Source organism: Nematolebias whitei, chromosome 10 (assembly GCF_014905685.2).
Source record: "Nematolebias whitei isolate Nwh7 chromosome 10, NemWhi1, whole genome shotgun sequence".
Lineage (NCBI taxonomy): Eukaryota > Metazoa > Chordata > Actinopteri > Cyprinodontiformes > Rivulidae > Nematolebias > Nematolebias whitei.
Window position 1 is genome coordinate 5,534,569 of NC_056507.1, and position 13,504 is coordinate 5,548,072.

General features: G+C 41.1%; 1 protein-coding gene across 1 annotated transcript; it reads right to left on the bottom strand.

The window, feature by feature from the left end:
• Window positions 1-1,467: 1,467 nt before the first annotated feature.
• c10h11orf96 (chromosome 10 C11orf96 homolog) lies at window positions 1,468-2,193 on the bottom strand. The gene has a single exon (XM_037682547.1). The coding sequence runs from the start codon at window positions 1,974-1,976 to the stop codon at window positions 1,602-1,604; it is 375 nt and encodes a 124-aa protein (XP_037538475.1). The 5' UTR covers window positions 1,977-2,193; the 3' UTR covers window positions 1,468-1,601.
• Between the last annotated feature and the right edge of the window lie 11,311 nt (window positions 2,194-13,504).

The window sequence follows — 13,504 nt, forward strand, 5'->3', positions numbered from 1 at the left end:
ATATATATATATATATATACATATATATAGTATATGCATGCGCCAAGCTCTATTATTCTCCTGTATATTAAATAACCTTATAATCCTTTTAATGCTTTAAGATCATTGTAATTAATATCAATATATGATACAATATGTATCACTGCGTAGCAGCTGCCCAGATGTGCTTCCTTACAGCCTCTCCCATAAGAATCCTTGAGAAATGTTTGTCTCCCTTGTGTGTCTGCAGTTGTAGGTTCAGTCCTGGAAAACACTGGGACAGGGCACGTGAACTGTGTACAATTAATTAAAGTCATTATTTCAAATTGGGTCCACCAAAATCAGTTGAATCAGAATATATTTTTCCTTGAGTTGCATGCAGTCCAAGCAGATTCTCAGTTAAGGCCCTTAAAGTATAACCTCTCCATCAGCAACAAGCTGCCGAGTTGTTCTCAGGTGAAAGTTCTTGCGTCTCACCTGACACCGTGTGGATTAGGAGGAGGGTCATTAGCAAGAGGAGTTGCAGCAGCTGTCTGTGAGGCACGTTATACAGCAGGCGGGAGTTGTGGCTGAGGTGACTGGTGGAAACTGGACATTAGTGAAAGTGCGTCACCACCTAAGCAGCAGCTGCAGGTTGAGCTTTGACTGTAAACACGAGACAGAAATGAGTTTATCACAACAATAATACTGGTGATGAACGGCCGACTGACTCCATCTCTTCCTGTATCTTTAATTTAAATGTTATTTTCAAATTAAATTCACTTCTTGGGTCGGTTACATGAACACTATGAAACAACACTGTCTACCATAACTTCAAAATTAAAGTTTTCAGCAGGAGCAAAAGTGTCAGTGTCTAAAACTTTGTGTAAAAAGTGCACATATCAGAAATATGGAAAACAGAAAATTATTTCATACATTTGAAAATATTTATTAAAGTACACTCATCGAACATAAAACAAATACAAAGTGGAATAACCATAAAGTACAAAGGTTATCAGTTTTTTTTAAGTCGTGTCAAAAAGTCAAATAATATATTACATCTAATAAACTTCACGTGGTTATGAAAAAGAATGAAACGAAAATAAATACATACAAAATAAAAAGACATTTGGAAAGGCAATCAGAAGTTAAAGCAGGAGCTCGTATTTCTTATAAAACAAGAGTCGAGACTCTTGAACCTTTGTCGTGGCACAACTTCAGTGCTGGCCCGGTCACTTTAAATGTTTCTCTTTATCGCCCTCACTTCCAACAGTTCTTTCAGTCATTAGTGGTCAAGTAGAAAAATCTGAGTTGAAGCAAGAGGAGCCTTACATTTTCAAAATGAAAAAAAATACCTGTGCTCTTTAAACAGCTACAGTGGAAAAGGAATAGGTTCGGACAGAACATCGTCTTCTACCTTTACACATCAGTTCTGTACAGCTGTGAAACTAGCCTGTGGCACAAGGTATCTGGCTGAACACATGAAGTGCATCTTCCAGATGTTAGTGAGATAAACGCAGCAGCAGTTTACAGGCAGGCTGGGGGTGAAGGACACTTGAGTTCTGTTTGGTTGACCTCCGTCTGAAATGTCATTAAGGTAGAGTGAGGAACATCAGAGCCAGGAGGCAGGTGTGCAAAACATCTCACTGGGTGGAGTCCGAGTCACTGGAGTCCAGGCTGGCTTGTGTGGGGGTGCAGCTGCGATGGGCGCCTGGTGAGCAGTGGAGGGTCTGGGTGCTCCGCCGCAGGTTCTCCAACGACTGTAAGAAGGAGCGACGAGCCCTTTCCTCTTCCAGGGGGGACGAGCCTTCCTCCTCCACCTCTGCGATCTCGGCGAAGGTGACGGGCTGGGTTTTGAAACGAGCCTCACGAGGTCGGCGGGAGCGGCTCTTGCCCTTTGTTAGGTCCTTGGGGACGGGTAGCTGCTGGGGGAACTCCTCCATGGCAGTGGCCATAAGGTGGGCAGGAAGGACGTGGAAACCAGAGGCCTCCACGGTCATCTGACGCACAGCAGCCATGGCAGAACAGAAGTAAAATTTTATTTAATTTTAATAAAACGTAAGAAGACTTTTGTTTATCCCTGCAGCCACCAGCTTGGCTTTCAGAGATCTTTCAGGAGCCTTGTCTTCTGCAAAGGAAAAATATCTCAGGAGCCACAAAGCAAGCGTCCATCCAAAGTCTAAGTCAAAAACCAGGGCAGAAAATCCCTGAGCTCTCAGGCACACTGAGGAAAACCAGCCTGGAAATAAAAACCTTCACGTTCCCTTTGCCAGCTCCTCCACCCTCGGCTTGTTTGTTGCTCTCGTTTTGTCTCAGTTTGCTGGAGCTTATGCCACAAACAGCTCCAGCCGTGTCTTATATAGCAGCTCACCCCCTCGTTTCTCTCTCCCCATACGCTCCGCGCCCGTCAGGTCCCTCCCATCCCTCTTCTTCCCTCTCAGTCATGGTTTCAGCCCCTCACAACAAACCTGTGGAAAGACAGTATGCAGGCTTTAAACGAGCTGGGTTAGAAAACACATGTAGTACACACCGACAAAGAAAAATGGATGAAAAATAAATAAATTAATAAAATAAACTAACCAACTATTTAGGTCAAATTTGTTTTGTTTGTTTAAACAAATTATGAGCATAAGGATGTGGGAGTTCTAGGTTTGCCAGCCACATTCACTTTCTCCACAGCTGCCGTTCATCACAATCAGCCACCACTCCACACCTGCACCTGACTTGGAGGATGCTCTGCTGAGCATCAGTGCTGCTGCCAGACGTTCCTCCAGCACTGGGACGTTATCATACGTTATGGTAAAGGTAATGGACAGCCACTAAACCAGTCTCTAGAATCCAACAAAGTTAAACCAGGTCCTCTGGATGGTTTCTTTGTGTTGAAACATTTCATCCGTCGTCCAAAAGGACTTCATCAGTCCGAGGAGCCACAACAAACTCAGTCCCACAAGCAGCACAACCACATAGTGGGCCAACCAGTTTGATGGTGATAAGATGGTTTCTGGAGTCCGCTCTCTCCCCCATCGACTCCTCTGAGGCAGCCATTGCCAAAGTTCAACTGCCACAGCCTGTGGTCCAAAACATCAAAGTTCATGCTCATTAATCAAGGTTAAAAAATCCCAGGTCCTCTGGACAGTTTCTTCGTGTTGAAATGTTTCATCCAAAGAACGAGTCCACAAAGTTGGGCGAAATCCCTTTTTGTGCTGGATTTTTTTACCTGGATTGTTGAGCATGAACCACTTTGTTTTGAACCACTTTGACAATGGCTGCCTCAGAGGAGTCGATGGGGGAGAGGGAGGACTCCAGGAACCATCTTATCACCATCAAACTGGGCCCACGTGTGCTACTTGTGGGGCTGAGTTTGTCGCAGCTCCTCGGACTGACGAAGTCCTTTGGATGAAGGATGAAACATTTCAACACAAAGAAACCGCCCAGAGGACCTGACTTACCTGTGTTGGATTGTTTTTACCTGGATTACTGAACATGAACTTTGATGCCTCTGGAAAGATCTCCTACAGTGACTTCCAAGTCCTGAAAACCTGCACGTCTTTGTTCCTTGTGACTTCACCTCATCCTGATCGTGTCCCATGAACATCATAAAGCCACAGTCTGGATAAACGCTCCACCTTTACTCACCTCCTCTGCATCAAGGCTCATCTGTGGAAGGACCTCACCTCTCACCCTCTCTGGCTCCATCTGCAAAAGACCACATCTGTAAGAACAGACTGTTCTCAAACTAAATATTATCATACGGTTAAAACCTGAAGACATTCAAGATTACTCACCTTGTCCCTTTTTGCTCTTTCAGCTCTGAGATCCTCACCTGTAAATAAATACTTTCTTTTTGTATTCCTGTCTATTTCTCAGTCTGCTACTTGGGGTCAAACTTTATCTAAAATCATGTTAAAGGAAAGTTTCATGACTTTCCCATTTGTCTAGAGGGCAACGCGTCTTTAAGGTGGACTTACCGTGTTAATACTATAAACATGTCAACATGACTGAAGAAGAAGAAAAAATACAGTCTGTGTTGATACACCAATCTGTTGTCTTCCCAGCGGGTCAGCTGAACTCACTTGCACTCAGTCTAGAGATCTTCACAGACTTGAAAGTAAGAAAATACTAACGCAAAGCTGCAACACTTCCAGGGCAGACTGTAGCACGTTTAGCAGGAACATCATGATATACTGCTAAGATATATAAAACAAGGTTTGAGCAAATGCTAGAAAACTTTTGACCCCGGAGTTGTAAGGCAGCGGTAATCGACTTTGGCCTTGATGCCGTTTGACTACCGTATTTTCCGACGTATAAGTCGCAGTTGTTTGTTAGTCCTGCAACTTATATGCCGAAGCGACTTATATACGTTTTTTCCATATTCATAATGCAATTTTTGACAGATGCTTTAAATTTCTAAGAACTGCAACAGCAAGTCTTCCTGTGTGTGCTTGCTTCACTCAGCCGGTGCAGGCGGAGGAACGCTGGAGACCTAGTGGCTCCGGCCACGATGGATGGATGGATGGATGGCGCCGTGCCACCCAGGCGAAATGAATCTGTTTTGACCATTAAATAAATAAATAATAAATGCGACATACGCTGAAGTGACTTATATGTTTTTTTCCTCTTCATGATGCTATTTTTGACTGATGTGACTTATACGCCAGAAAATACGGTACTTTAGTTCATCATTTAGGCCAGAATTAAAGGCTGTTTCTCCAAACTGATATAGTGATATTAATTGTAGATGAAGAACTCCTTTTTGAAAGATTTGAATGATCCCATTTTAATGTCTGTTAAAATGTAATTACCAACTTGGCTAAGAGTAGAACAGCCAACAGAATTTACTTGAAAACTTTTATCTCAGTATTCTCATCATTTCAAAGGCTTCATGAGTCTTGAAACTGTAAGTGGACATGCTGGTAGGAAAGATGTCACAGTCCCATAAGTCAGTGTGAGACATGAAAGTCAGCGTGGATACATAGAATCAGAAACACCACAGACTCATCAGCACCTCCACCCACCAGGTCACGTCATCTAAACTGTTACTGTAAAGACTGTTTGTCGGTGCTGACGGTGGACGTGGCGAGGCTGCTGATTGGCTAATTCAGGTGGCAGTGCAGCAGCTGAATGACTGGTTTGTCTAACCATGTGTGACATGGGTCAGATGCTGTCCGACTGAGGGGGACACCGTTTTTAGTTTTACTAAATCTATCCTCAGGGGAGTTGTCCTTTGCTGAGGGTTCAGGGTTTTCAGACACGATGGTATAACCCCAGAAGATTCCCGTTTCGTCACACATACCTTTGGTGACAGCTCAGTGAAACTTGGTGAGCAGATCGTCACACACAGGCAGCCGTGCCAACGCAAACATAAACTCAGCAGACGTTTAAGATACAGAGGGGGACTGGGAATAACACTTTGCTCTGTTGTGAGAAGACCCCAAGCCTGAAGTTCAGGATGGTAATTTACAGTCAACGGATAATATGTGTCTGTATTTGTACGAGAAGGTGTACATGTGCTGAGCGGGTGCTATCCAAGTATGAAGCACGATTGATTTTTCTGTTGTTTCCCCCTCATCACGTGCGTTTACTTTACAGGCTTTATGACAAGAGTGGGAAATTTTAACTGTATTGCCCAGGAGGCTCCAGTGCTCTGTGTTTGTGTCCTTCGGGATTACTTGTTTTTCTCTCAAATAGCGATGAAGCTGCACGTACTGTACACAAAGACAACGCGAGTCAGATAATCCTCTGCTTCATCATTTCTGGTTAAAGAAAAGTGTGAAGAGTTACACAAATGTCTTGAAACGTACAGTCCTGGACAGGATATTAGTGTTTCTGTCTTCAGTTAGCTTGAAACACAAAACACGTTTTATATTTCCATTTAACACGAGTTTATAAAACATTACAAAAAACATGTATTTCATGCAAGATACTCGCTGGATGACCTCTGCAGGAGGGAGCAGCCAAACGAACACACTCATTTGTTATGAAGTAACATTTTACTTAGAAAGTCCTGCATCCTGGCATTCACATGAACATTACTGTGACATGTGCCGCCCAAACATCTCTGCAAAACAACAGCAGGGCCTTCAGAAGCAGCAGGAAAGGGTTAGACCCAGGCGTCTGCAAAAACTGCAGAAAACCACAAAATCAAACATAACCAGAAGTATACAATGCTCACTTGGTTTCAAAGCACTGCAAACACAAATCTGATAGACTGCATTTGCTTTAAATAATCCCAGTCCACACATATCCTACAGAGAAACACATCTGGACACTTCTAGATGTTTTGACATCATTGATCTCTCTATTGCACTCCTGTTTTTAGGTGCAACAGAAATACCTCCTCATTACTAAACAGGCAATCGTAATAAAACCACGGTTCAAATCTTTTAAGGCAGGGTTGTGTAAAAAGGTTATGCACAATTAATATCTAACCTGCTGTAGATAGCACTTTGAATAACTCCAGTTCAGAGACATAGTTTAAAACTTACCAGACAGACAAATAAACAGGGCCAAGACCAAAGTGGATCACTGCTGTCACAAATAAATCGAGTTTTTTTAAAGCAGCAACACTGTGTTGTAAATATTTATGTCTTACATTATAGGTTTGTTAAGACAGCTTCTGCCTACGTGTAAGGGGGGGTGTAACTGGTTGTCTGTCTGGTTTGTCTTTATGTGATCCCAGGATGGACTTGCACCCTGTGAACCCACCTCTTGCACAATGCTGGAGATAGACACCGGCTCCTCTGTGACATAGAAAGGAAAAAGGAGGATAAAGAACATGCATTAATGGATGGTTATTTTAACAGAAACGATATTATATTCCTGTTCGAAGTGCCCCAGGTTGCACTGGAAGGATTATATATACAGTTGATGCTAAATGCAAACAAAGTTATATGTAAATAACCAAATATTAATACATTTACAAGGTTTATAAAGTAGCGTTTGCATTAATCTCTATGAGTGTTTGAAACCGCAGAAAGGCCCCAGGCTGAAGGCAAACCTGCAACCATTTTTGCTGAGAGGCGACCGTTCAAAACACTGTTCCACTGTGCCGCCCCTCTTAAAAACAAGACCACAAAATATAACTTACAATAAAAATGACATTCCCCTCAGACTCAGCTGGACTTTGGTTTTAGCTCTAATTAGCCACTTGATATGTTCTCAGTGTGATCATGCTGACACGCCGACGTAAGCGCCAAGTCATTTTGTCCACGAGAACCGCTGAGCTGCAGCATCTTTTAGTCTTGTTTATTTCTGTCTGCACTCCCGCTGTGCCTCACACCACTCGAACAATTTAAAATAGCCTTCTGATATATTTAAGTCACATCGCCCTACATCCCTGCAGGTTGTTCTGCTCCCACAGTCGCAGGAGACAGACTGATGAGCGACGTGTCTGTGGGTTTTTGAAAATAGACATAGCAGAAGACAGGAAATTCACTGAAAGAATAAAAACAAGGTAAACATTTAAAAATATTAAGTATTTATGTGTGTCTTGGACATATTTATGACTGCAATTTGTGCCGTTTTGCCATATTTACTGCAGTTTGTTACCTTGGTGGCAGTCAGACTCATTTGCTCACCGAGTAGCTCAACAAAGCGCAGATCTTTAAATTACGGTGCATTTAACCACGATGTTTATGAGGCAGAGAAAAGAAACATGGAGCCGCCACTCAGCATGACCCTCTGACTGGATTAATTAGTGCACCGTGCTAAAAGATCTCAGCTTTCTGTTCAGGTTTGTGGAAAATAGAACAAAAGAGACGAATGAGAGGAAACCTTCGAACAGGTCCAAAGAGTCTCAGGGTGGGCCACAGGTCGTAGGGACTCATTACCAGATCAACAAATCGCCCCGAGCTTATTGTGACAGGTCGCTACTGTTACCATGACGACCTAAATGTCAGCAACCTGCAGAAAAGAAAAGTCAAACTCGGCACGTCTTCTCTCCCCATCAACAATGACTGTGCAGATCTGCTCAGATCAATAAAGGTTTCAGATGAGAACAACCGATTCGGTAAAATCATGTTTAAACTGAAAGCAAAACAGAAAAATGGTGTAACTTTGTGTTTTTTTTTTACCTTTTACATGAGATCCAAAAAAAATAAAAAATACTGTTTGTAAGTTGATTTTGCACATGTTCACAAGCACTTTTTACAAACTTTGGACGTTTCTCGTTTCAGCTGCTTCCAGTTTTTGTTGTCTCTTGCTGCCATGAAAGGCGGGCGACAAATTATCGTACGAGATATGGGACAGATTTATTATAACTCCTGAAAATAATCATAATCGTCAGTTCACAACAAACATCTCAGGGCACTGTACACAAAACACACGTTATGAAATGCAAGTACGGAACAATAAGATCTTTAATAGAAGATGGAGCTCGGTTGTTGAGAGCTATTTAGTATGCTTGTGAAATTGTTGAAAACTGTGAATCACCCCTTGGGTTTCTCCACAAACCATTTTATAATGGGCTGGAACTTTTTAAAATAATCAGCAGGAGATTGAACAAAGTAACTCTCTATTAACAGTGAACACAATAAAATTACAAATGTATTTAAATGAGTGAATGAAGCACATCAAAACATTAAATAAGAGTATGGGAGTTGTTCATGAGACGGTGTATAGCTGCCACTGTCAGATGCTGACTGGCTCTAAGGTTGTGTTTTGGAAATATGGATTCTCCTGTGACTACAATCTTATAAATCCCAACCATTCTGAAGTTTTCAATAAATTACAAGCTCTATACACAAAATTTGGCAGCAGATGCAAGAACAAGATCAAGTATAAATAAATTTACTTCAAGACAGGCTTGATTCCTCCCCGTTCCTTTCCTGAATGGACTCAGTAAGACAACATTTGTACAAGTTATTTATAGACGTGGAGACTGGGAGACATTCCCACACAGGAACACAGTGTCTGTTTATGTTTCAGGGCCACACACACACACACACACACACACACACACACACACACACACACACACACACACACACACACACACACACACACACACACACACACACACACACACACACACACACACACACACACACACATACTTAAGACATTCAAAGATATTTTCAATATTTTTATAGCCATTCTCTTTTCTTCCCTGTTGTAATTTAGAAGTTATGAACATGAGATGAGTCTAGTCATACTTACATTTTTAAAATATATTTTACAATGGGGTTAGTGTACTATATTGTGTACAGTATCTTTAAAAATAGTGTCCTCAGTCAACATCTTACCTGCAGTAGACAGCAGTCTACAATCTCATCTTGGTGACTAAATTCTCGTGAAGGACTCCAGACAACATCTAATTGGACTCATCTTGATTCTTCTGAGGTTGACAGCAAACAATCGTTAGTATAATACAAGTATTATTATTATTATTTTTAATAATCATCTCAATATGTTTTATATAGGGTATTTATTTTATATTTTGAGGTCTGAACATAATTTCCATGATCTATCAAATCATAATTTTGGCATCATACACAAGTCATTTGGTGATTTTTAATTTTTTTTTTATCATTGTTATTTTTTACAAATGTGAATCGGCCTTCAAGTTTCTTTCATGTGAAAATTATAGTTCGTAACTTGCTGATGAGTGACAAGTATAAACTGAGCTAAGGCTAACATTTAAGCTAACCTCCAATATTATTGTTTATGCTTATCATTTATTGTTTGTGCTAAAGAAAAGGGTAGATTTAGGAGCAAGTTTGGAATATCATTATATATAAACATACAATATCTCACAGTGGTTTAAGTGAATGCGTTCATATCTTTTCTTTTGATCAACATCCATTAGTTGCTTGTGTTGAAACATCCATCCATCGAGTTGCACAACAAAACCTGGTGAGCAAAGTCTGTTAAGCATCTGATACAAACGTGATTTTGTCTGAACGTCTGAGGCATAGAGATCAACAAATCTGTCTAAGTTATTGAAATTTAACTTGTTTAAATGGATAAGATTTATGCTATAACATGGGCAAACAAGAAATGTGATTTTGTATCCTGATGCATGCTCAGTAATCCAGGTAGAAAAATCTAAAAAAAGTTAAGTTCGGTCTTCTGGACGGGTTCAAAAAAACAAAAAACTGTAAAGAAAAAACAAAACTGACTTTGGTTTCAAGTGCACACAGACATGAGTGTAATACATTTATAAACTTAGAGGAATAAAGGAGAAAAGGAACAGTGTGTACATGTGGTGTCAATATGCTTATTTTGTTCCACAGCAGAGCTGACTACTCAGGCTGGCAGGTGTTTAAGTTCATCAGAGACTGTCTAGGGGTCAGAAGGTGTCTCTCTGTGGCTGCTGTTTTTTGCAAAAAGCATTCTGTAGCGCCGACCTGAAGGCAAAAGACTAAACAGTTTGTGTCCGGGATGTGTGGGGTCTGTAGAAATATTACCACCTTTCCTGATCCTGGTCCTGGATCAAGAGAAGGTCAGCCCTGATGATCCTCTCTGCAGACATTACTGTTCATTGCAGTCTGGACTTGTCCTGGTTTGTGGATGAGCCAAAACACAGTGATGGATGTGAACGAAACAGACTGAATAATGGCTGTGTAGAAGATGACCAGCAACTCCTGTGGTTGGTGGATCTCGAATGTCACTGGAATGTCCTCCCCTGGGATAAATAAAGTATCTAATCTAATCTAATCTAATCTAATCTAATCTAATCTAATCTAATCTAATCTAATCTAATCTTCTTGAGTTGTTTTAGGAAGTGCAGTCTCTGCTGGACCTTCCTCCAAACAGGTCCTGTGAAAGGGTGGTTCCTAGGAACGGGAAGTGATCCACAGTAGACAGTGTTGATGTGGATGATGAGGGGATGCATTGTGGGGGGATTTTTCTGGAAGTCCACTGTCATCTCCAGGTGGTTCTGACCACACCGGTACATCAACTGAACCACTGGTGGGGCAGATATCCAGGTAGATAAACCTAACAAGCTTGAGTCAGGTCCTCTGGACGGGCTCTTCTTTGTTGAAACATTTTGTCTTTTATCCAAAAGACTGCTTCAGTCTGAGGAGCTGCAAGCAAGTCTCAAGACTGTAAGTATTACAGAATCAATCTGCAAGACTTAAAGACTCAGTCTGTAAGTCTTGCAGATTGAGTCTTGAGACTTACAGACTGAGTCTGTAAGTCTTGCTTGCAGACTCAGTCTGTCCTGGGTGTCTTCAAATAAGGGTGCATTCACACCAGCCTTGTTGTCCCGAACTCTAGCCTGTTTGCCTAGGAAGTCCGGTTCGTTTGGGGAGGTGTGAACGCGCCATCGAACTCTGTCACGGAACAAAAAGCTGAACTCTGGCCCGGTCTAAAACCTAGGTCTTGGTCCTGTAGAAGAAAACGTGAGCGCGGTTCGAGTACAGTGTGAATGCAAACAGACTGGGCACCGCTCTGCAAGCAGGAAGAGGAGTACAGCGCAGGGCAAACAATCACACATTTCTCTTATATGGAGCCGTAAGTTGCCTTGTGTGGAAAACAACATTCTCCGTGGTCTTCTGTCTCATCTTCTGCTCATGCTGAGTCCATTGTTGAAAAATGACAAAACAGAACTCCTAAAACCGCTAAAATCTGACACCACTTCGTTTTTGTTTTTATTTCCAGAAGAAGAAGAAGAAGTGTCTTCTTCAGATATCCTGATGCATGCTCAATCCAGTCCAATCCAGATATTTTCAGAAATGTCTGTGGTGAAGCTTGAGGTTTTCAACCATCGCCGTATGGTTAATCAAATTGTACAGCTTGCAAAATTAGCCATGTTGTTGTTGAAATCATTTTGCCAAATTAATGTAAATGTGTGATGTTAAACTTTGATTCTGTAAATAAATGACGCATTCATTTGATGGGTCAAAGAAAATTAACGTCTCACGATACATTTTATTAAATTCAATGCACGACATTATACAGTCCAGAAAAATGAAAGAATCCGTTTAATTTATGAATATATACAGCATATGTTCATCTACATACCTCTGTCTTCTTCAGAGGTTTTTGTGTCGTTTCTTTCAGTAGTTCTTGGTGCAGCGCCCCCACAGGCGAGCGGGGGAACAGGTTGGTTCAACAGGTTGGCTCGACTGCACAGTGTGAATGCAAACGCACCAGCTCAAATGTAAACAAGATGTCATGAATATTGGTTCCGAACCGAGTCTACCGGACTATCAGGTGTGAAAACAACCTAAATGAAAGAATATGATCTAATTATAGTCAAAAGATGATGTCAACCTGTGATTTAAGTAACTATTTGTAAGCTGTGTAAATATTATTGCAACACTGTGCTACTTCGTCAGTGCAATGATGAACCTGAGCTAAATTTAGCATGAGGAAACCAACAGATTCAAATTTCTGAGGTTGGTCACCGTGAGGCAGCTGCCACATGAACCAACAAGACCGAACAGGATAAAACAGGCAGATGAAGGTAAAAGGGCCGCAGGAGGTGAGGAAATTATCAGGGTCATAGGAGAAAGAGAAGAACAGAGTAACTTTAAGTCAACTTTAACCAAAGCCTCAAAGAAAGAGAGGAGGGGAAAAAGAAAAGGGGACTGGAGAAAGAGTGGATGGGTCAGCTTGTTCCCAGAGTAGTTTCCCAGCAAATCACAGCAAGACGTCAAACTGTACTCACACACACACGTCAGGGCCCAAGAGGAGCACACACAGACATGAAAACATCCAGTCCCTCTGTGCTTGTGTGTGTGGAGTGTTGACTGTAATAGTAACCTGTTCTCCACTACAAAGATGTTGTTGACCTTCTGTCTGCACATGAAGACATTTACACCCTCCTCTTCTAAACTGACACTTTGCTGTAGAAGTTAACAGTAATGATTTTAAATTAGATTTAGCAAAAACAAGAATTGTTTTGATCAAGAGTTCTTATGGCTTTTTGAAAGTTCATTATTTTTTTAATCTTTGTTGACTATAGCTGCTTTTTCACCCATCTTCAGTCCAATACCTGATCATTTTTACATAAACGTTTCTTTATTTGTTTAGCCTCTTATTTTTGATCCACGACTACTTCAAGTATAAAAAGGGGCCATGCATGTTCAAACTCATAATTAATGAATTAATGAAAACATCAATAAAACAGATGTCATTAATGATGCATAAGTTCTTAGTGCATATCTTTGATCTTATTACTGTTTTTCTTTTACATTTTATTGTGGGATGTAACTGGGACCCTGTGTACATAATTTTGTTCCACCCCTTGTACCACATGAGGTGGAATCACGACAAAGAAACTCTGACTCTGACAAGTTTAAATGCCTATATTTTAATACTGACTTTTGTAAATATTATACATAAACCAGCACTATTATACGTCATGTACAACTACATAAAACCCACAGAATGTGGGTCGCATTCGTAGTCAGTTTTTTTAATGTCCATGTTTATATGAGAACGTGCACAGCCAGTTTGAGGGTCATAAAAAGTCACGCAAGTTCACAGCACCATGCAGCTAAAACACGACTCCTCAGTTGGGATTTTTCAGGTACTGTTCATGATAGATAACAAAGTCCATGCTCAATAATCCAGGTATACAATCCAACATTTTTCA

Coding starts and splice junctions, on each gene's coding strand:
- c10h11orf96 (XM_037682547.1), bottom strand. CDS start 1,976: ATGGCTGCTGTGCGTCAGATGACCGTGGAGGCCTCTGGTTTCCACGTC.